The sequence below is a fragment of the Fistularia commersonii genome, chromosome 30 (assembly GCF_037954325.1).
Source record: "Fistularia commersonii isolate RoL2024-O1a breed Wild chromosome 30, RoL_Fcom_v1.0, whole genome shotgun sequence".
Classification (NCBI taxonomy): domain Eukaryota; kingdom Metazoa; phylum Chordata; class Actinopteri; order Syngnathiformes; family Fistulariidae; genus Fistularia; species Fistularia commersonii.
In genome coordinates this window covers 2,107,082-2,130,000 of record NC_141313.1, presented here as the reverse complement: position 1 = coordinate 2,130,000, position 22,919 = coordinate 2,107,082, and the positions used below count along the sequence as shown (strand labels likewise).

The 22,919-nt window shown below is 54.1% G+C and overlaps 2 protein-coding genes across 3 annotated transcripts in view; both read left to right on the top strand.

Annotated features, from left to right (window-relative positions):
* Positions 1 to 15,160, top strand: part of LOC147216059 (TGF-beta receptor type-2-like) — a 15,391-nt gene extending 231 nt beyond the window's left edge. Inside the window, exons 1-9 of one of the 2 annotated variants that reach the window (XM_086178502.1) lie at positions 1 to 224; positions 372 to 563; positions 5,394 to 5,779; positions 8,266 to 8,407; positions 8,577 to 8,767; positions 9,740 to 10,512; positions 10,588 to 10,729; positions 14,112 to 14,236; positions 14,330 to 15,160. The exon at positions 1 to 224 is cut by the window's left edge and continues 231 nt beyond it. In XM_086178502.1, the coding sequence (XP_086034628.1) occupies positions 5,710 to 5,779; positions 8,266 to 8,407; positions 8,577 to 8,767; positions 9,740 to 10,512; positions 10,588 to 10,729; positions 14,112 to 14,236; positions 14,330 to 14,509 (1,623 nt within the window). In that variant the 5' untranslated portion in view covers positions 1 to 224; positions 372 to 563; positions 5,394 to 5,709 and the 3' untranslated portion in view covers positions 14,510 to 15,160. Of the gene's footprint in view, positions 225 to 371; positions 564 to 5,307; positions 5,780 to 8,265; positions 8,408 to 8,576; positions 8,768 to 9,739; positions 10,513 to 10,587; positions 10,730 to 14,111; positions 14,237 to 14,329 lie in introns of those variants that run through there. The other variant, XM_086178503.1, reaches the window with a different exon arrangement.
* Positions 15,161 to 21,970: 6,810 nt separating this feature from the next.
* stt3b (STT3 oligosaccharyltransferase complex catalytic subunit B) overlaps positions 21,971 to 22,919 on the top strand; it is a 51,940-nt gene continuing 50,991 nt past the window's right edge. The window contains exon 1 of the mRNA XM_086178500.1: positions 21,971 to 22,485. Within this exon, the coding sequence (XP_086034626.1) occupies positions 22,217 to 22,485 (269 nt within the window). The 5' untranslated portion in view covers positions 21,971 to 22,216. The remainder of the gene's footprint in view (positions 22,486 to 22,919) is intronic.

The following is a 22,919-nucleotide window of genomic DNA, read 5'->3' as shown; positions in this document are numbered from 1 at the left end:
AGGAGCCTGAAAGAACCAGGAGGAGCCTGGAAGAGCCTGGAGGAGCATGGTGGAACCAGAAGGAGCTTGGAGGAGCCTGGAGGAACCAGGAGGAGCCAGAAGAACTCTGGTAGAACCTGGAGAAGCCTGGAGGACTCACGAGGAACCAGGAAGCTCTGTGGACCGGAGCAGAACTGCTGCAGAAGACTGCCACCATGACATCTGGAGACCTCAGTGGGTAGAAGGTGGGTTGAGGACCTCAGTGCCAACAAACTGCCTCAGAAGGTGGAGGAGCCTCCTGGACCTGAGGAGGAAACCCTTGATGCTACAAACAAAATGTCCTGGATCTCCTTCCAAGGTTCCTCACAGGTTCCTCCACGTTTTCTCTCCAGGTTCTCCCACCTGGAAGCTGAAGAACCTGCAGGTGAGAAGGACAACAGACGGCTGGCTGTGATTGACAGCTGCCCGTCCAGGTTAAGCCCCGCCCCCACGACCCAGCGTCAACAGGAAGTGGCTCAGATGAGCAGGAAGGAACATCCTGAAGTAAACATCTGGAGTCGAATCAAAATCAAAGTGACCTGGAGGTGTGAACCACACACACACACACACACACACACACACACACACACACACACACACACATGCATTTTTTTTTCCTCCTTCCTCCGCCCCTCCAGATGTTGTGGGCGTTAGCATCCGAACCCCGCCGGTGTATTTCGGACACTTCCTGGAAAAGGGGCGGAGTCGGCGCCGCCCACTCACGTCTGGCGGAGCGACCGCATCCCCTGTCGCGCGGCGGGCCGGCACCCAATCAGGATATCGTAATTTGCACTTATGTGGAAGGTATTCTTTGGAAATACTCGGCATACCTCGCCGCCCTCGGCACGCCGCCGATTGTCCCGCCGACAATGAAAAAAACGCAACCCTGTCATTTCAGGGCCGGTTGAGCGGCTGTTTTTACGCCGCGGCCGAGCGGCGACCGCGCCGGGACAATACGCCATGCCGCAGCGCCGCCGCGCTACCGCCATTGTGCTCGCGCTCCTGTCACGCTAATGGGGAAAGCTCAGCTTCATGAGGCCAGATGGTCCAACACACACACACACACACACACACACACACACACGTACGCATTGCTTTTTCTGTCTTATCAGATCGGGAACCCCCGACCTTTTCACCTCATGTGCCGCTAAGAATATCTGTCACGCCGCCCGCCCGCCCTTCACGGAACAGCTGCGCCCAAAACAAAGGAGGCGGCGAGTGGAGGTGGAGGTGGAAGGTGGAGGCCGGGTCACTTCCTGCTCGGACGGCCGGCTTCCTCTTTGACGGGCGGGCTTCGCGTCCGGGATGTACGGCTGATCCGCGCTAGGCTAATGCACGCTAGGCTAATGCACGCTAGGCTAATCTGCGGCATTGAGGCGGCGCCCGAGGAGGCTCCTCCCATCAGCGAAGATAAACAGGAACCGAGGGAGGTGGAAGCGGAGGTGCACATAGACCTGGAGTGTGTGTGTGTGTGTGTGTGTGTGTGTGTGTGTATGTACTGTATATATGAATGAGTGAATGCTTGTTTGTTTTTATATACCATGTGAATGAAAGACTCCATATGATGTGTGAATGAAAGAGTGAATCTTTGCACGTCTTTATATACTGTTGCACGTTGTTGCACGTCTTTATATACTGTTGCACGTTGTTGCACGTCTGTTGCACGTTGTTGCACGTCTTTATGGGACATAAGAATGAGAGGGTGACTATTGACTGTGGTAAGTTTTCATATGACGTGTGAATGTTTGTATGTTTTTATATACCATGTGAATGAAAGACTCCATATGATGTGTGAATGAAAGAGTGAATCTTTGCACGTCTTTATATACTGTTGCACGTTGTTGCACGTCTTTATATACTGTTGCACGTTGTTGCACGTCTGTTGCACGTTGTTGCACGTCTTTATGGGACATAAGAATGAGAGGGTGACTATTGACTGTGGTAAGTTTTCATATGACGTGTGAATGTTTGTATGTTTTTATATACCATGTGAATGAATGACTCCATATGATGTGTGAATGAAAGGGTGAATCTTTGCACGTCTGTTGCACGTTGTTGCACGTCTTTATGCGACATAATAATGAAATAGTGAATACTGACTGTGGTCAGTCTTCATATGACGTGTGAATGTTTGTATGTTTTTATAAACCATGTGAATGAATGACTCCATATGACGTGTGAATGAAAGAGTGAATCTTTGCACGTCTTTATATACTGTTGCACGTTGTTGCACGTCTTTATATACTGTTGCACGTTGTTGCACGTCTGTTGCACGTTGTTGCACGTCTTTATGGGACATAAGAATGAGAGGGTGACTATTGACTGTGGTAAGTTTTCATATGATGTGTGAATGTTTGTATGTTTTTATATACCATGTGAATGAATGACTCCGTATGGGTGAATCTTTGCACGTCTGTTGCACGTCTTTATGTGACAAAATAATGAAATAGTGAATATTGACTGCGGTAAGTCTTCATATGACGTGTGAATGTTTTTATGTTGATATGACGTGAATGAGAGGGTGAATGCTTGCATGTCTTTTTATGGTTCAGTATATTTTTGGGATGCACTGCATGGAGAACGTATGGATGAATCAAATATTTGAAATAAAACGCTCTCCGGAGTTGTTCGTTTCGTCGCATTTTATTTCCACGCGTCGCCGGGCGTTCCCCCTTCTGGCCGTCGCCATAATCCTTCACGTGGAACATTCCGGCGCGCTTCGTTCTGACGTCCGAAGGAGGGGCGGGACCCCGGATCCGAAGCGGGACGTCCCACGGCAAAAAGCCACGCCGAAGCGCAGGTTCTTAATCTGCGGCCTCTATCGGGCTCTCGCTTTCGCCCCCCGTACGCGCAGCGTCAACGCAGCCCATTGTGCGCCGCCGCGTACCATTGTGCACCGCGTGGCCGCGCTTCAACTCGCCGTCCTTATCAGTGTCGGGTCATGGTGGTATTTCCTGTCTGCAACAAGAGCAGAAGGTGGCACAGGATGAGTGCCGCTTCCTGTGCTGGCACGCCCAGCCGGCAGCCGCTGGATCCCCGGGCGACCCCCCCCCCCCACCCGACCCCCCGACCCCCCCCACCCCCTCGCCAAACGGCGAGGGACGGCTTCATTTGATGGTTTCCCACCGACAAACAGCAACAGAAGAAGAACGGGGTCGTAGTCGTGGGAATTTAGATGTAGTATTTGTATTTTTACGCAGTAGAACAATGTCAATGAGAGGGAGAATTTGTTGGTTTGCTGTGTATGTGATTCTATGATTGACAGGTGACCCTGTGATTGACAGGTGATTCTATGATTGACAGGTGATTCTATGATTGACAGGTGATTCTATGATTGACAGGTGACACTATCCTGTACCTAATGTGTGTACTAATGTGTGTGTAGTACTGTGCACTGTACCCAGTGTGTGTACCGTACTCAGTGTGTGTATTACTGTGTGTAGTACGGCGTGTAGTACAGTTTGTGTAGTACAGTGTGCGTTGTACCCAGTGTGTGTAGTACAGTGTGTACTGTCCCCACTGTTTAGTACAGTTTGTGTAGTGCAGTATGTATGTACTACTATGTATACTGTACCCAGAATGAGTAGTACAGTGTGTGTAGTCCAGTGTGTACTGTACCCAGTGTGTGTAGTCCAGTGTGTAGTACAGTGTGTACTGTACCCAGTGTGTGTAGTCCAGTGTGTAGTACAGTGTGTACTGTACCCAGTGTGTGTAGTCCAGTGTGTAGTACAGTGTGTACTGTACCCAGTGTGTGTAGTCCAGTATGTAGTACAGTGTGTACTGTACTCAGCGTGTGTAGTACACTGTGTGGAGTATACAGTGTGTACTGTACTCAGCCTGTGTAGTACACTGTGTGTAGTACAGTGTGTACTGTACCCGCAGTGTGTAGTACGGTATGTGCAGTTTAGTGTGTACTATACCCAGTGTGTGTGTAGTCCAGTGTGTAGTACAGTGTGTACTGTACCCAGTGTGTGTAGTAGTGTGTGTGTGTGTGGTTCAGTGTGGTGTGTTCAGGTGTGGTTGCACGTGCTGTGTTTTCCGTGCACGTTGTGGATCCTGTGGAAGTATTTCATGTGGGCGGGGGGGCAGTTAGCTCCTGCCCTCTTCTCTTAGATCTTCTGCTCTCTGTAATTTGTGTTTGACCCTCCTCTCCATCCCATCACCACCACAGGGAGTAGTCACAGACCTCAGAGCAGGTTCCACACACACACACACACACACACACACACACACACACACACACACACACACAGCTGCAGCCACCCCAATGATGCTAGGAGTTAGCATTAGCGTGTCGGCCTCAGCAACAGTAGAGGTCGGCGGCGAGCATGTTCCCCCTGGTTCCTCCAGGCTCTTCCTGGTTCCTCCAGGCTCCTCCTGGTTCCTCCGGGTTCTTCCTGGTTCCACCATGTTCCTCCAGGTTCTTCCTGGTTCCACCATGTTCCTCCTGTCTCCTCCCACCTCCTCCCGTGCTCCTCTTGGTTCATCCTGGTTCCTCCTGGTTCCATCATGCTCCTCCTGGTTCTTCCAGGTTCCTCCTGGTTCCTCCTGGTTCCTCCGGGTTCTTCCTGGTTCTGCCATGTTCCTCCAGGTTCCTCCTGGTTCCTCCAGGTTCCTCCAGGTCCCCCCTGGTTCCTCCTGTTTCCTCCAATCACCTCCTGTGCTCCTCTTGGTTCATCCATGCTCCTCCAGGTTCTTCCTGTCTCCTCCTTCTGTCTCCTCCAGGTTCCTCCAGGTTCCTCCTGGAGGGCTTCTCCATCCACTTGGTCCTCCATGACTGCAGTCCTCTTCTTCTTCGGCTTCATCAGTTCTCGGCCATCTTCGTTTTGACGCTAATGCCTGTCGTCTTGTGACATCACTTCCTGTGTCCCGCCTCCTCTTTCCCATTGGCTGTTCGAGACTTTTGATTGACAGCGACTGAGATCCTCTGGGCTGAGGAGGCGAGAAGACAGAAGATGTTTTCTACCCTCGCTCTCAGATTCAGGTCCTTCTGATCACAAGACACACACACACACACACACACACACACCAAGAGTGTGTGTTGAAATGTGTTGTTCAACCAGCCGCAGAAACACACATGCACAGCCACACACACACACACACACTGAACTGGACCAACCTGAGCTTCACACCAGTTGAGGTCATCATGTGGCGAATCACGCCCGGCAACGTGCACGTGAAATAGTTCCTTCCCAGCTCAGCAGAGCATAAACTTTGGGGGGGGGGGGGGGTCGAGGCATGACGTCATTGAAACACACACACACACACACACACACACACACACTGCAGTCACGAGAACTCTAAAAGTCAAGAAGTTTTTTTCAAAATAAAGGAGTGTTTTTGTTTTTTGTTTATGTTTTTGTTTTGGGGGGAAGGAGGTCACAGCAGGTCCTCCTGGTGCCACGCTCAGAGACGCACGGCTGGGAGAAGAAGAAGAAGAAGAAGAAGAAGAAAAAGAAGAAAAAGGAAGAAGGAGGAGGAAGAGGAGGAGGAAGAGGAGGAGGCGGTCCGGCCCCTCCGAAGATTTCCTGTTTAATGTAAAAGTGCTGCGGCCGTGACTCAGTGCAGGAGACGAGGACTGCGCCGCCGCCCCGGGGCCTCCGGACGCTTCCAGGGAGCCACGACTGCCGCCGCGGCCCGAAGCCCGGCGGAGCGGCGCGGAGCGCGGCGTGGAAGCGCAGCGGAGCCCCGATGGCGCTGCTCCGGCTGTCCGCCTTCTGGTGCGGGGCCATACTCTTTGCGGGGGTCCTGCCCGAACGCGGTGAGTTTGCGTGTGCGTGTGCGTCTGTCTGTCTGTCTGTCTGGCTATCTATCTGTGTGTGTGTGCGTGTGTGTGTGTGTGTGTTTCAAAGTATTTCCTTCCTCTTGAAATGCTCGTTTTACCAAAGTGGAGTCTCGTCTTGTTCCTCTTCTTCTTCTGTTGTTCTCCCGCCGCTCCTCCTGCCTTAAAATGGAAATGTTTCACGTGCGTTAATTGTGCGTCAACCCCCCCCCTTGGATGTGTCACCTGTTTTTACAGAGTTTTCTCTGACACACACACACACACACACACACACACACACTCCATTACCATCCCTGCAATTAGACACAGCCTAAGGTGACAATTACTGCCACCCTCCTCCGGCCCTCCTCTTGACTGAAAATGACACACTCCTTCAGAGGGGCTCTTCTAATGCTACAATTACACACACACACACACACACACACACACACACACACACACACACACACACACCGGGAGTACTCAGACCTCCCCCTCCCCCCCATGATTCACATCTAAACCATCCGGTGCTGAACCAACAAAACAACTTTTGCTCCTCAAAAAGAGTTCTCATTGCCTGCTGTGTATGTGTGTGTGTGTGTGTGTGTGTGTGTGTGTGTGTGTGTGCGGTAACCGGATGCCACTAATGTTGGCCGTGCACGCCGCGTCATGCAGGTCGTTCCTATTCCAGGTCCTGCCAGGCAGAAATGTACGACAAAGAGGTCTTTCTCTACACACACACACACACACACACACATATATATATCTCCTCCTGCTGGTGTGGTGAGCAAACACACACCGAGGTCTGGAGGTTCGCCCGCGTTGACGTCGACTCCACTCCGCTTGTCCTCGCTCTCCTCTACAGACATCCGACCAATCGGAGCGGGCCGCCGTGCTAATTGTCTGGTTAGCCTAGCGGCTAACGTAGCGGCTGGTTTTAAAATCATTTTCAGCAGGTTCAGCTCCCGCGGTCGTGTGGTTTACTTTTGCCGTTCTGGCGGCTTTATTTGCCACGTCGTTGCGCAAAAACTTCCTGTCCCGAAACGCAAACAGGCAGCCATTTTTTCTCCGTCTTCTGGAACACCCCCGAGCTCCCGGCACTCTTTCGACACACACTTTTACCCGGGGCAGGAAGGGAGTGTGAGGGTCTTCCACCCCCCTCTGCCTCCTTCCTCAAGGCGTCATCCGATGCGCGTCTTCACGTAAAATTCGTAAAAATTCCCCCGCCGCCTTCGTCGATTCGTGGCGGCGATCCCTCCCCCCCCCCTCCCGTTTCCTTTTCGTTCGCAGTTCTTGTCTGGCGTGTTTTGTCTCCGCGGACGATTATCAAACCCGCAGGCTCTCGACACGCCGTCCCATCTGTCTCCTCGGTAACGGCGTGCAGGGACGAGTCTGAGCACGACCGCCGGGCCGTCACCGTGGCCGATGTGCGAGTCGTGAACGAGTCGTTCAAAACCGGAGAGTCGTTTGAATGAGTCTTTGTCTCTATTTACTCGTTCGTTAAGTCGTCTCTGCCGCTGCTAGCTAACTGCGAAAAAGAGACAAGACAAAAAGTCACTGTTGCAGGACTAATCTAACTGAATTTGTATAAATATATCAAGTGAATCGGTGAATTAGCCATGTGGGAAGAGCAGCAGCTCTGGTTTCTTGAGTGAGTCGCAGAACGAACAACTCACTCGGTATGTCGATGAAGGACCGACTCGGTAGCTGTTAGCAGCCATTCCCGGTCACAAAACAAACGACTCACTCAGTCACTCAAACTATCCCTCCCCTGTTACAATATGAACGACTCGTTTGGTTGCTCTCAGCTTCCCTCGCCGTTTGCGAAACGAACCACTCATCTGATACATCAGTGGAGTGACTCGACAGCTCAGAGGAGCTAAAATCACAAACAAACTCAGTCAGTAACGCGACAAACAACCCCATATCTTTGTGTACCCGTCCCCATTTACAAAACAAACGACTCAGTCAGTAACATGAGAAACATCCCAGTAGCTCTGAGTCGCCCCCCCCCAACTCTCAAAATGAGCGACTCGCTCAGCGACTCAGTGTCGCCAGTCTCAAAATGAACAACTCACTCGGTAGCACTCGGCATCCCTCCCCAATCGCAGAACGAACGACTCATCTGGTAAATCATCGGAGTGATTCGGTAGCTCGGAGTAGCACTCCAAAATCACAAAACGATCAACTCGGTCAGTAACCCGGCAAACGCGGCAGCTCAGTCGCTCCCTCGCTCCCAAAATTAAACGACTCGCTGAGTCACAAAACGAACAACTCACTCAGTAGTTGTCAGCCACTCGCAAAACGAACGATTCACTCGGTAAACTGAACAAACGACTCGCTCAGATGACTCGGTGACTCGGACGACCCAAAAACCCAATTCGTTCCAACCGCAGTTGCTAAAAAGAATCGTTTGCCGTCACGGGTGAATTGAGCTCCGCCCCTTTTTGGACAGGAACTGATTTTGACTCTTCTCTTGTCCCCAGAGGCCACCATCATGAAGGTGCGAAAGCTATGCAGGTTCTGCGACGTGCAGGCCACCAAGTGCAACGGCAGGCGTAGCTGCAAGGTGGAGTGCAACATCACGTCCATCTGCCCCCACGTCGACGACGTGTGCGTCAGTATTTGGTAAGCTAGCATTTATACCCGGCTGCTCCTGGAGACCAGGGCTCTTCAAGGGACAGGAATTTGACCGGGGTTCGTCCATGTTTTGCCCAAAACACACTCCGGCTTCACTTCTGGACTAATGACGGGCCTCATGTAACCTGGTCGCGCTGTTTTGTCTCCGTTCCAAAAGGAGGAAGAAGGACGACAACGTCACCTTCGACACGGTATGCCACAACCCGGCGCACAAGCTCTACGGGCTCTTCCTTGAGGACTACAACACCAGCAGGTGCGAGATGAAGGAGCGCAAGGGCATGGGCTCGCTGTTCTTCATCTGCTCCTGTTCCGACGAAGAGTGCAACGACATCATCTTCTTCAACTCCTGTAAGTCCAAGCGGCGAGAAGGTCCGTCAACGTCGACCGCTCCGGTGGTCCTGGTGCTCCTCCAGGTTCTCCACCCACTTCCACAGTTCCCAAAGCAGCCGGTGGGTCGATTCAGGACTCTAAATTGTCCGGTCATTGAGCTGAGACCTCGTTCCTGGAAGTTCTCAGGAGATCACGGGTCGTAGAAGAAGCACTTCCTGGAAGTACCGAGTACTCTCAGTACCGCAGTTTTAGCTGTACCGTTGCGGTCGTGCTAAGTTAAACACCGCGGAAATAGCTGTTACATCTGCTTAGCATAACATGCTAACATCTCGCGCGCGCCGGTTCTTATCATGTTCGCCGTCACGCTCGAGCGCAGGCACATGTGCGGCAGAAGGTTCTGGGAGCGGGCCGCGGCGTCCAGGCGGGAATAATAGCGAGGTACGTTTCCCCGAGGCTAAATTGGAAGCATCTGCGGCGCGTCATGGAAACACTGCCGCACTCCAGAAGGCGCGGAGATCCGCGGGGTCCCGTCCTTCACCTTCGCGCCGGCCAAGGACGCCTCAACGCGCCCTCCGAGAGGCGGAGGCTGTTTTGAGGAATGGATCCTGGCCGCGAAAAACCAAAACAAACGAGCGGGGGGCCCCGGCGAGGATCTCAGACATGTGGTTTCCTGTTTAGAAGGAAAAGAGAGCGGGCGGCGAGCTCCGTGCCCACGCCGCCCCACCTCCTCGCAGCTCCGCGACACTCCTCCAGGCGAGAAGCCTGCAGGAGAAAGTTCCAGATACAACGGGGGCCTCCTCTGTGTTGTGTCTGGAGACGCTTTTTATAGATGTTCCTTGGCGGCGGCGGCGGCGGCGGCGAAAGCGTGCGTACGCTTTCCCGCCCAAAGGAGCTATAAAGAGACACAATGTGCGGTCGGTGAAGGAGTTGGAACCGTCGCTTCCTCAGGTTCCTCATGCGCGGCGCTAAACCCACGTTTCCCCCCCGCAGACATGGACTCCCAGATCGCCGTCATCCTGGTGAGCCTGGTTCCCCTCCTGGTGATGGCCGTCGTGGTCGTCGCCGCCTTCTACTGCTACCGCGTGTACCGCCAGCGCCGAGCTAGCGCCCGCCGCAAGAAAGGCCCGCCGCTGGACTTCAGCGACGGGCGCGCCATCATGGGGGACAACGAGGGCTCGGACAGCAGCTCCACGCACGCCAACAACCTCAACCACAACACGGAGCTGCTGCCCATCGAGCTGGACGCGCAGGTGGGGAAGGGACGCTTCGCCGAGGTCTACAAGGCCAAGCTGAAGCAGGGATCCTCCGTCAGCGAGGAGCAGGGCTTCGAGACGGTGGCGGTGAAGATCTTCTCCTACGAGGAGTACGCCTCCTGGAAGAACGAGAAGGATATTTTCTCCGACGCCGACCTGCGGCACGAAAACGTGCTGCACTTCCTGACGGCGGAGGAGCGCAAGGCGCAGAGACAGTACTGGTTGATCACCGCCTTCCAGCCGCGAGGGAACCTCCAGGACTACCTGATCCACCACGTCCTCAGCTGGCGCGACCTGTGGCTCCTCGGGGGGTCGCTGGCCCACGGCCTGGCCCACCTCCACAGCGACCACACCCAGTGCGGACGCTACAAGGTGCCCATCGCGCACAGGGACATCAAGAGCTCCAACATCCTGGTGAAGAGCGACCTGACCTGCTGCCTGTGCGACTTCGGGTTGGCGCTGCGTCTGGACAACACGCTGTCGGTGGACGAGCTGGCCAACAGCGGGCAGGTAGACACCCCCTGACCTTTGACCCCCAAGCGCCCCTTTTTTACCCCGTCTGACCGCCGCTCTCCTTCCGCTCAGGTGGGGACGGCCAGGTACATGGCGCCCGAGGTCCTGGAGTCCAAGATCAACCTGGAGAACATCGAGTCCTTCAAGCAGGCCGACGTTTACTCCATGGCCCTGGTGCTGTGGGAGATGATCTCCAGGTGCAGCACCATCGGAGGTGAGTCGCCACGGCAACCACAAGGGGACGTACCCCCGGGTTTCAACTTGAAGCATCGAGGAGGAGTCGGTGTTTCCCCTCGCATTAGCATTAGCTGCTAATGCATGAGCATTAGCTGCTAACTGTGGAGTTTCACACTGTATATGTGTGTGTGTGTGTGTGTGTGTGGAACCTGACTTTCGAGCTGAAACAAGAAGCCCGAGTAGATGGCGTGACTTTTCATGTCCACCCGACCATCTCTGTGGGTCGAGACGCTTCTGTGAAGGCTTTCCATTGTGACAGGAGGAGATGGGGGCGGCGGCGGCGGCGGCGGCGGCGGTGGCGGCGGTGGTAGCTCCTTCCTGTTTTGCCCCCGGAGGCGCATTTCACTGTTACCCTCGGTCAGAATCGTCAGAAGAAGAAAACAGAAAATGCCCGGCCGACCCCCCGCTGACGTTTCCTCCCCGCCTTCACCTTTTGAAAAGAAAAAAAAAAAAAAAAAATGGCGACTTCCTGTTTTTTTCCCACGGCCATGGGAACGGCCGCCGCCGTCTCTAAACAGATCCATCCCGCCGCCGCCGGAGGACGAACAGCCGGGCTCTGCTGGTTTCCTCTTGCGGGATTTGAGGGACAACGGTTCCATTCACACACACACACACACACACACACACACACACACACACACCTCCCCCCCTCAGCCCTCTTTGCAAACACATGTATTTATAGGTGTAATTACACTGTGTCCAAGCGGCAGTATATAAAAGAACATCCTAAAAAGGGACGTCGTCACACACACACAGAACAGAAAAACACACACACACACACACACACACACACACAGCAGGTGAGCGGACAGTCCTCTGCAGACAGACGTCCAGTCGCAGCGTCTTGCTAAAGGGTGAAATCTGCAGCTGGTTTGCAGAACCTCCTCCTCCTCGTCCTCGTCTTCCTCTGACGGTCTTGAGTAAGGTGGAAAGAATTTCGCACTGAGGAGATGCAGTAACACGGCTGTGGAGCCGGAGTGTGTGTTTACAGAGTGGGACCCGAGACCCCCCACTCCCACTCCCACTCCCACTCCCACTCCCACTCCAGCCACCAGGTGGCTAACCCTTAGCATGCCGGGATAAACCTAAAACATCTGCGTCCAACCCCGAACCATCATGTTATTAACATAGTCCTGCACGACCAACCTGTGTGCGTGTGTGTTTGTCTGTGTGTGTTTGTCTGTGTGTGTGTGTGTGTGTGTGTGTGTGTGTGTGAGACACTTGTCAGTCAGCCTTGAAGCGACAACCTGCCATCCTCATCTCTCCGAGTCTTGGGGAAACAGGGAGACACACACCTCCACAGGGGAAAGTTGTGGATTCTAAGCTGTGTGTGTGTGTGTGTGTGTGTGTGTGTGTGTGTGTGTGTGTGTGTGTGTGTGTGTGTGTGTGTGTGTGTGTGTGTGTGTGTGTGTGGAGTAAATGTTCCTGCTGTATAATTTAGACAGTCCAGATTTAGGGCTTGGGAAGCCGACGAGGGCGTTCCCCCCTCCAGGCGGGTGGGGCGAAGCGGGGGATAATAGCCGAGTGGTATGGAGAGCAGAGCGGTCGACGGAGAAATTCCTTCGGTCCCAGGAGGCAGAGGTTGGGCCAGAAAAGGGAGGAGAAGAAGGAGAAGAAGAAGAAGAAGGAGAAGAAGAAGAGGAGAAGAAGAAGAAGGAGAAGAAGGAGGAGGAGGAGGAGGGGATACACCAGCTGCTCTCCAGATGTCAGACCGTCAACCCCTTCAAGACTGAAGGGCCTGGTGGCATGGTGTGTGTGTGTGTGTGTGTGTGTGTGTGTGTGTGTGTGTGTGTCTCGCGGAGAGAGTCCCCACCTGAGGACAAGTTGTTGGAACCGCCGACCTTTGACACCGCAGGGTGAAAGTCAGTCCAGCTCCGGCGAGCTAGCCAGCTTGCTAGCTGACGCACACGTCAGGCATGCTGTGTGTGTGTGTGTGTGTGTGTGTGTGTGTGTGATTCTGACAAGTGTAATGAAAGCCAGCGGGTGAAGGCAGACTTTGGGAAACAGACGGTGTTTCTGTGATAACATGGAAATGTTCAGCTGGCGGAGAGTGTGTGTGTGTGTGTGTGTGTGTATGACCGACACACACACACACACACACACACACACACACGGTGTGGCCGCAAGAGTTTCCCGCCTCCCCGTCAGCAGGTTTCACAATGCCGTGTTTTTTTCTGAGCCGGCTGTCAGAGAGCGACACGACTGCTGATTCTTCGCTTTCGATGGCGTGAGAGATTCGACGCCGCCATCGGTTTGCGCGCCGCCAACGTCCGTAAGCCTCTCCGCGCCATCGTCATGGCGATTGGGATCCGGGGATGTTTGTAAAGCCCGAGTCAGGGCGCCGGGGAGGAGGCGGGGCTTATCAGCTGTCAATCATCCAACAGCACTTTCTCATTGACACCTGTGGACGGGTTTCCGTGCGACGTTAACAGACACGGGAAAAACGAAAACTCGGCCATGAGGAAGCGAGCCCTCTGCGCTACGTGTGTGTGTGTGTGTGTGTGTGTGTGTGTGTGTGTGTGTGTGTGTGTGTGTGTGTGTGTGTGTGTGTGTGTGTGTGTGTGTGTGTGTGTGTGTGTGTGTGTGTGTGTGTGAACGAGAGAGAGAGAAAATCTCTATACGATGCCGGTCTCAAGATTCCAGTCTGTGTGATGTTCACTGACTCAACTCCAAAAAATGAAAACTGGGACTCACCCATGAGGTGATTAGCTCTCTGCTCTATATCCATGCGTGTGTGTGTGTGTGTGTGTGTGTGTGTGTGTGTGTGTGTTTTAACACGTACCTCTATGAGATTCAGCTCTCATGACACCATTCCATGTGAACCAAGTACTCTGTACTTCCAGGTGTGAACCGCAAAAAACAGCCAAGAGAAAATGAGCCCCCCCCACTATATCCTCCGTGTGTGTGTGTGTGTGTGTGTGTGTGTGTGTGTGTGTGTGTGTGTGAGTGTGAGAGGTTGTTAAGGGTCTCAAAGTTCCCACCCGTGCACGTTCACCGACTCAACTGCAAAAAACGAAAACTCAGGACTCACCCATGAGGGGATTAGCTCTCTGCACTATATCCGTGTGTGTGTGTGTGTGTGTGAGCAAAGTGTGTGTGAGTTTGTAAAGGGTCTCAAGGTTCCCACCCGTGCAATGTTCACTGACTCAACCACAAAAAACAAAAACACACCTTCGCGGCGTCGCCCTTCTTTGCGCTCCGTCCTTCACGCTCGTCTTCCGTCCTTCTCGAATCGACACAAAAAAATCCCGAGCCGGTCGTGACTAGGTTTGTTGTCGTCGTCAAGGCGACCCCATGCCGACCCTTGACCCCTTGACCCCGCCCCCCGCAATTAACCCCACGCCCTGACCCCCCCACAGAGGTGAAACCGTACGAGCCGCCGTTCGGCAACCTGAGGGAGCATCCGTGCGTGGAGAGCATGAAGGACAGCGTCCTCCGAGACCACGGCAGACCCGACATCCCCAACAGCTGGAACAGCCACGCGGTGAGAAGCTCCAACACACACACACACACACACACACACACTCACACACACACACCTCTGTGAGGTGACCCCGCTCCATGGCTCCCCCTGCAGGGCACGCAGATGGTTTGCGCCTCCATCGAGGACTGCTGGGACCACGACCCCGAAGCCCGTCTGACCGCCCAGTGCGTGGCCGAGCGCTTCGACGAAGTGGAGGACCTGGAGAAGCTTTCAGAGCGCTCCGACTCGGAGGAGAAGCTCCAGGAGGAGATCATCGTCGTGGACGAGAAGTAGCGGCGGGCGGAGAACGGCGCCCCCTTGTGGACGGCGGAGGGATTGCGGGCGATGATGTCACGAGGGGTCACAGGAGAGCAAACTGGAAAAAGGAACCCAAAACTGAAATCGCCAAAGATATCTCCTCCTCTTCTTCTTCTTCTCCTTCTTCTCCTTCTTCTTGGTGCCTCAGAGGACGCGTCGCCGAACTCTTCGATTGCACTTTACCGGGAAAGGGACGAGAAGTTTGGAGGAGGACGCTGTCCGAGTCAGACGTTTGCCAAAGGAGACAGTCGCTAACACTAATATAATCCAAAAAACTGTGTGTGTGTGTGTGTGTGTGTGTGTGTGTGTGTGTGAGAGAGAGACCCCCCCCACAAATAATCTGGTCCTCGTGGATCTCCATTCTCAAGGAATTTGAACTGAATAATGAGGACAGCCACATTGGCCTCCGTGGAAACGCTTTGTGTGTGTGTGTGTGTGTGTGAGAGAGAGAGTGTGTCCTGCTCTGAAAGTCTCCATTCAGAAACGGGAGAAGATGTGTCTGCGGCCGGAGGTGGACCTCCCGGTGGAGACCTGGACGGAGAACGTTAAAGGTCCAGGCCAGGAGTGTGTTTTTATATAAAAATTGTAAAGCCATAATTAAAAGCCTGCCATTATCAGTGTTTGTTGTCAGAGGTTGTAGCTGATCTTCTGGAAGCTCCTCCAGGCCGGGAGCCGCTCTCCACCTCCTCGCTGTGGGAAGGTGGGTTGGAGGGTGAGGGAGGGGGTGGTCATGTGACGGCGTGCGAAAGGGGAAGCGTGTAATCGTGTGGTCACACGCTTCCCCTCGTGAGCTGCAGGGAAAAGCCCGGCGTGCCGATGAACGTCTGAGCGAAGAACTTCCAGGAAGCTGGTCAGTCGTGAAGAACGCTGAGCCGACCTCCTTCCAGCGACCTTCATGTCGGCCGGAGCAGAAGGAGAAGGTCTGTCTTGATGTTCCTCAAAGAAGAAGTGCAACATTTTATTCACGAGGAAAACAAAAATGAAGGCGCTCCCTGCAGTTGCGGTGTTCGGCCACACGGGGGCGCTGTCGCTCCACAGAAGCCCAGCTGATGGAGAGGAAGCCGAGCTCCAGGTGTGACACACACACACACACACACACACACACACACACACACACACACACACACACACACACGCGTGTTTGTAGGTTACGAAGGGACCAAGCCGGCTCATCCCATCATCGTAGGTCCGTCATAATCCGGTGTGTGTGTGCGTGTGTGTGTGTGTGTGTGTTTTGCCAAAAATCGCTTATCATTCCCGCTCTCCGGTTGCCATGGCGACGGCTCATACATCAGTCAAAGCTGCCTGAGAGGATGCGTTGGCTGGCGGGAACCGTAAACGGTGAGGGAAGCGAGATTGCCTCAGCGCCGCTCCCTGCCTCCGCACGTGCACGTGCACGCGCACAATCCAACGCAACCAGCGCACGTCGTGTCCGCACAAATTCCCTCTCTTGGAGGATCCACGCGCTGCTGTGTCGTCAAGGCGGCGTTATAAAGTAGACCCCTCACACACACACACACACACACACACACACACTCAACGGCCGAGGGACGGGTTTGATTGTTTGTCCTGACAAGGAGGATGTGGTTCCACGTTTCCACGGCAACGCCAATCTACCGTCACCCTGCGGTTTGCACTCTCGGTACTCGCAGGAAGTGACATCCGGCCTCAAGTGACGAGTCGTGCACGAGCACGCGCACACACACGCATGCGCCCTAGTGATGTGTATGAGGGGTCAAAGGTCAAGCGGCGGGTGAAGATTTCTCCTGTTTCCCCGCGTTTCCCACTTTATCCTCCTGAGTTGTTGCACTTTTCGCCTGCGAGTCACTTCAAAAGGCGCGGAGTAGAAGCTGCCGGAACCTTATCAGGACGTGAAGAAGTCTCTTAGAAGAAGAGAAGCAGCAGACGGGCGTCTGCGGCGGCTCGGACCTCCTCCCGCTTTCCAGCGAACGCCTCCTTCCTGACGTTCACTTCCTTCCCGCTCACAGGGTCGGTCCGAGGGGGCGGGGCTTAACCCGGAACATCGCCTGTCAATCACAGACTCACCTGTCGATCAGATTTCATCCACGTTGCCATAGCAACCACCCACAACCCAATGGGTGTTGTTTTTCAAGAAAGTGCGGGGAAGCTAGAACTTTTGCAGTTCGACGCTGAAATACCCGCACGCACGTGTGTGTGTGTGTGTGTGTGTGTGTGTGTTTCACCATGACGGACAAAGTGTGTCATAGTTCCGGTGTGTTCCGGCTCACACGGGTTCTCCAGGATTCCCCCGCCGCGTCCCACTTTCTTACGCAACGGCGCCGACAATTAGCCGGTAGATTTGCGATCATGACGTGTTTCCGCGCAAACGGGACTTTTCGGGATTAGTGTCCAATTTCATCGGTTGGGGTGAAGGAGAGCGAAACGAGCGTGATTGGAATCCAGCCGTCTGAAAACACACACACACCCCCACACACACACACACACAATTAAACATGTTTTTCAAGCCGTTCCACTTTAAATGCTTCTTTTGCATCTTCATTTGAGCCGCTGACACATTCGGAGCACACCTTCGTTGCTATTCGACGACAGCCGCTAGCGAGCGTTTCTTCTGTGCCTCCTCAGACCTTTTCTGGAGGTCTGGAGATCTGGAGGTCTGGATTCTGGAGTTCTGGAGGTCTGGATTCTGGAGTTCTTCTGCAGGCTCTTGTGTCTGAAAGCGTTGGTTCTGAGAAGACGCTTCCTGTGAGGAGCCACGAGCGTTAGCTTGTTGCTACATCAAGGTAACAGCAACTTGACTGGTTCACTTGCAAGCAAACACACATTTTGTGTGTGTGTGTGTGTGTGTGTGTTTGTGTGTGTGTGTGTGTGTGTGTGTGTGGAGAAGGAGTCAGATACCGTGTTGGAGCGAAGGAATGCTTGAGAATACATGGAGGTGAAGAAGGTGGAAGCTGTGGAGGAGAGATGTCATGAGACGGAGATGTGGAGGTTCCTCTCTGGAAGTGAGGCGATGGAGAGGATCAGGAACGAGGCAGATGTTCTGGAGATCAAGCCAGACTGAGATGGTTTGGACTCAAACGGTGGAGATCTGGAGAAGATGCTGAGGTTGGAGGGCGAGAAGGAGACTGGAGAGAAGGTCTGTGGATGGAGGGAAGGACAGGAAGTTAGCTGGTGTGAGAGGGTTAAATGGAGGCAGGTGATTGGCTATGGGTTAAATGGTGGTGGGTAATTGGGTGCTTGATAGATGGAGGCAGGTGATTGGCTGCTGGTTAGATGGAGGAAGATAATTGGCTGTTGGTTAAATGGAGGCAGGTGATTGGCCACAGGTTAGATGGTGGCGGGTGATTGGCTACAGGTTAGATGGAGGCAGGTTATTGGCTGTTAGTTAAATGAAGGCAAGTAATTGGCTATGGGTTAAATGGTGGCGGGTAATTGGCTTCTTGATCGATGGAGGCAGGTGATTGGCTGCTGGTGAGATGGAGGAAGATAATTGGCTGCTTGATAGATAGAGGTAGGTGATTGGCTGCTGGTGAGATGGAGGAAGATAATTGGCTGTTGGTTAGATGGAGGCGGTGGATTGGCTGCTTGATAGATAGAGGTAGGTGATTGGCTACTGGGTAGATGGAGAAGGTGATTGGCTGCCAAAGGAAATGAAAAGGAAGAGCAGAAGGGCTGGTGTTGTTCTGAGCCGGAGCAACCAGGAGGAGATGGTGAGCAGCAGATGTGGTGGTTTCTCCACACACAGCGTGACTCAACACGCCTGGTCTTCATTTGCAGAACCAAAATGGTGAGACGGGATTATTCTTAAAGGTCAGTCCTCTGAGCGAAGCCAACCAGCACACCATCTCAGTGTGTGTGTATGTGTGTGTGTGTGTGTGTGTGTGTGTGTGTGAACCCCCTCCTTCAAATAGGATTTTTCCAGAAGCCCTGAAACAAAATAGTTTTCAGTCCCCTCTGGGGAGTTTGGTTAAACACTAACCAGCGGCGTTTCCCCGGTAACCGCAAAACAATGACGAGGTGAGAGAAACAACAACAAAACGGCATTTATTTTGACAAACAGTCGTCTGGCGGCGCTCGTCTCCCTCCCGTCCTCCTCTGCGGTGTCAGACTCCGGCCGAAGGGGTTCTGGAACACCTGGACTATCTGTGAAGTGGCTCCAGCTCCCGTGGAGGAACGTGCCGGAGCTCCAAGAGCTTCGGACAACGACAACATTCATTCGCTCTACGTGAGATGTGAGACGGACCGGGTCGCCCAGATACAGGTGGTCGGCGGCGCTGCTGCCCAGTCCAGGATCTCCCGCGTGACTCGCTTGATCCGCAGTCAATGTGAAGAAACCAAGAGTGTGGAGAGCCTGGTCCTGCAGAACCTGGTCCTGAAGAGCCTGGTCCTGAAGAGCCTGGTCCTGCAAAACCTGGTCCTGAAGAGCCTGGTCCTGCAGAGCCTGGTCTTGCAGAGCCTGATCCTGCAAAGTCTGGTCCAGCAGAGCATGGTCCTGCATAATCCTGGTCATGCAAATCCTGGTCCTGCAGATCCTGCTTCTGAAGAGCCTGCTCCTGCAGAGCCTGGTCCTGCAAATCCTGGTCCTGCAGAGCATGGTCTTGCAGCGCCTGAGCCTGGTCCTGCAAATCCTGGTCCTGCAGAGCCTGGTCCTGCAGAGCCTGATCCTGCAGAGCCTGGTCATGCAAATCCTGGTCCTGCAGGGCATGGTCCTGCAGAGCCTGATCCTGCAGAGCCTGGTCCTGCAGAGCCTGGTCCTGCAAATCATGGTCCTGCAGAGCCAAGTCCTACAGAGCCTGGTCCTGCAGAGCATGGTCTTGCAGAGCCTGACCCTGCAGAGCCTGGTCCTGCAGAGCCTGGTTCTGCAAATCCTGGTCCTGCAGAGCCTGATCCTGCAGAGCCTGAGCCTGGTCCTGCAAATCCTGGTGCTGCAGAGCCTGATCCTGCAGAGCCTGGTCTTGCAGAGCCTGGTCTCGCAGAGCCTGGTTCTGCAAATCCTGGTCCTGCAGAGCCTGATCCTGCAGAGCCTGGTCTTGCAGAGCCTGATCCTGCAAAGCCTGGTCTTGCAGAGCCTGGTCCTGTAAATCATGGTCTTGCAGAGAATTGACCCTGCAGAGCCTGGTCCTGCAACGTCTGGTCCCAGAAATCCTGGTCCTGCAGAGCCTGATCCTGCAGAGCCTGGTCTTGCAGAGCCTGGTCTTGCAGAGCCTGATCCTGCAAAGCCTGGTCTTGCAGAGCCTGATCCTGCAAAGCCTGGTCTTGCAGAGCCTGGTCCTGTAAATCATGGTCTTGCAGAGAATTGACCCTGCAGAGCCTGGTCCTGCAACGTCTGGTCCCAGAAATCCTGGTCCTGCAGAGTCTGGTCCTGCTCAGGTTCACTGGAGCTGCAGCATATCCAGAGCGTCTTGGCGGCGCAGCGGTCGGCGGTTCTGCGTCACAGCCAGAAGGTCCCTGGTCGGCTTCCTGCTGGAGGCCTTTCTGTGTGCAGCCTCCATGTTCTGCATGAGGTTTCTGTAGGTTCTCCAGGTTCCTCCCGCTGTCCAAACACATGCAGGAGGTTCACTGGAGACCCCAAACTGTCCAGGAGTGTGTAAGGTTGAATGGTTATATATCTGGCCCTGTGATTGGTCCACGTTGAACCCCGGCTCTGGTCCAATCACAGCACCGACAGGCTCCGAGCGCCCCAGACCGCAAAATCTATATCCAGACTGAGTGAAAGAACGACAACGTAATACGTCCACGATCGTGCTCTCCTCTCCAGCCTCTTCCCTCTCTTTGTCTCATTCGCTTCCCATCCATTTCACACGTGCACGTGCAAAGAGAGGCGGCCCGGCGACGCGAGAAAGGTCGAAGCCACCGCGGCTCCCTTTTTCAGCTCCCCGCGAGGCCGGCCTCTGGCAGGACGGGCGGGCCAGACACCTCGCGGTGCCAGGAATACACTCAGCCGGTCTGAAATGTTCCCCGGCAGAAGAGAGCGAGAAAGAGGGAATACAAAGCAAAGGCAAATATTCGTGTCCGCCTCTGTAGCCAGAGGAGAGCAAAGCCGCTCGGCTTGGCAACGGCCGTCTCTCCGGCTGGCTTCCGTCCGGGTTTGGCCTTCTGACAACAGATGAGATTGAAGCAATCTTCCCCGCTCTCCTTCTCCTCTCCCATCCCTCCGTCGCCAAGGTAGCGCATCCAGAATGCGGAGTCGGTTCGTGTCCCGTATGAAGCCGTGCGTGTTTCCCGAGCCGCCGTTGACCTCGGCCCGCTCCGCTCGCCGTCCTTATCGGCCCCTTCATCTTCTCCGCCCGAGTCGACTGAAACGTTTTTTTTTTTTAAATTCAAGTTCCGCCGCATGAATATTTCATTTTGTGTTTTTTTTTTTTTTTTTTTTATCGCTAAGCAGAGGGTTGAGGGGCTAGCCGTAAACGCTTCGGAAAAAGCAAGAGGGGGTTTCTGAACGGTAAAATTAGCCGCGAACGCCAAGAATGCAAAATAAGAATCACAAGAAGTGATGTTTTGTGTATCTGTTTGGACATAATAAGCAATTAGAGTGTCTTCTTCTGGCTTTTTTTGACTGTACTCCGCTTCAGGGTGCGTCTGTTTCCGTGCCGAAGCACAGCAACCGGTGTTCCGGCAGAGGTGGGGGTTATTTCCCATGTAACAAACACACTCGCTCCTTCCTATAAAATAACACCGGAGCATGTCGGACCACTGTTCTTCCACCCGAAGGGACTAAATCACATCGCGGATAAATCAATAACCCTCGCAGTCTGTGTCTGGTGGTTTTATGAAACGGCGCGAGTGTGAGCACACAGCGGAAGACCGTCATAAATCACAACATTTGTTTGGGAATGTTCAAAAGGCCCCCCGGCTTAGTTTTTTTTTTTTTTTTTTTTTTTTTTATTCCCCCCCTTATTCTGTCCGTTCCGTGACTCCGGGGGCGAGTAGTGAAAGTCCATCCAAGTTGGAGGGAGTGATGAATGGTGTGTTTCTGGTCTTTGCTCGGGGACCCGATAATGATGAGAGGCATCAATCTTTATTACCTCTCCATCACCCGGCCCAGGACTTCCAAGGGCAACACAAATATTACCCTTCGCACTGAACATTTATCTTCGCCTCACCACGACCGCCGCCTGCCAGCACGCTCAGCCGGGTGGAGACTCTGCGGCAGAAAACAGAAATAAAAAAATAAGAACAACAATTAAAAATAAAGAAGAGTGTATCACACACATGCAACTTTGGCTGGTGACACAAATTCACATGGAAAGGGGATTATCTCGTCGTTGAGGCTTGATTTGGACGTTTCCCATTGGTGAGAGTGTGTGTCCGTCATCTCAGCACCGCTCTGCGATTGGCTCAACCGAGCGGAGCCCCGCCTCCTTCTACCTGTCGATTTGTGACAGGGCGCCGGGGCCTGGCTTGGCCCCGCCCACCGCGTCCATCCCCCTCCTACTTCCGCCGGCGTTGAATCGACGCGGATTGACTGTTGCGGATCCGATGTGGCGCAGGAGGGCACATCACGGGACGTAACGATCGTCTCTCGGTGTGGCGACGCGAAACAACATTTTATTTCCAACCGCCGGGAAGCGAAGCGGAGGATATCGAGGCCGGAGCGGGGCGCCCAACTTGGGGGGAGTTTACGACAGCGCGGGGCGGAGGGATACACGGGAGCGTGGCTGCGGGGACGCTCTAGCGAACCCCCAACCGACACCGCACGCAGAAATGGCGGAGCACCACGCAGCCAGCGACGGCAGGCACAAAGCGACCACCAGCGCCGGAGGGTCGGTCCACGGAAACAGCCGGCCCGCCGCCGGTGCAGGAGGAGGAGGAGGAGGCGGGAAGGGAGGCCTGTCTGGTGGACTAACACAGCCGGCCGGGTGGCAGTCTTTACTCTCGTTTAGCATTCTCTTCCTGGCCTGCCTGGCCGGATTCAGCTCCAGACTTTTCGCGGTGATTCGGTTCGAAAGCATCATCCACGAGTTCGATCCATGGTAAGTGACGCTAAAATCTTCTCTGTCGGGATTTATATGAATATATATATATTTTGGGGGCTTCCGTGAAGGAGGAGGAGGGGGTTAACCGTCGCCCGCAGTGGTAACGGACGGGCGGCCGGTCGATTCATTCGGTGTCGCCTGATAATCAACATCCCCGGTTCGAACACAACTTTATTAACATTGCGCGGAGAAACATAGTCCGGACGGCGGCTCCGTTTCCCCGAGTCGACCGGCGTCTGCGGGGTCTCCGCGGGGATTCGGATCCATGCCGGGTCGGTCACTGACATTTAAACCGAGCGGTCCGAGCACCGCGGTGCTAGCTAAACTCCCCACCCCCATCTCTGGGGCACGTCAAACGGGTAACTGTTAGCAATGCATCCGCAGCGGCAGGTGGAACTTTACACCGGAGCTGAACGTGTCCGTCTCCGCGG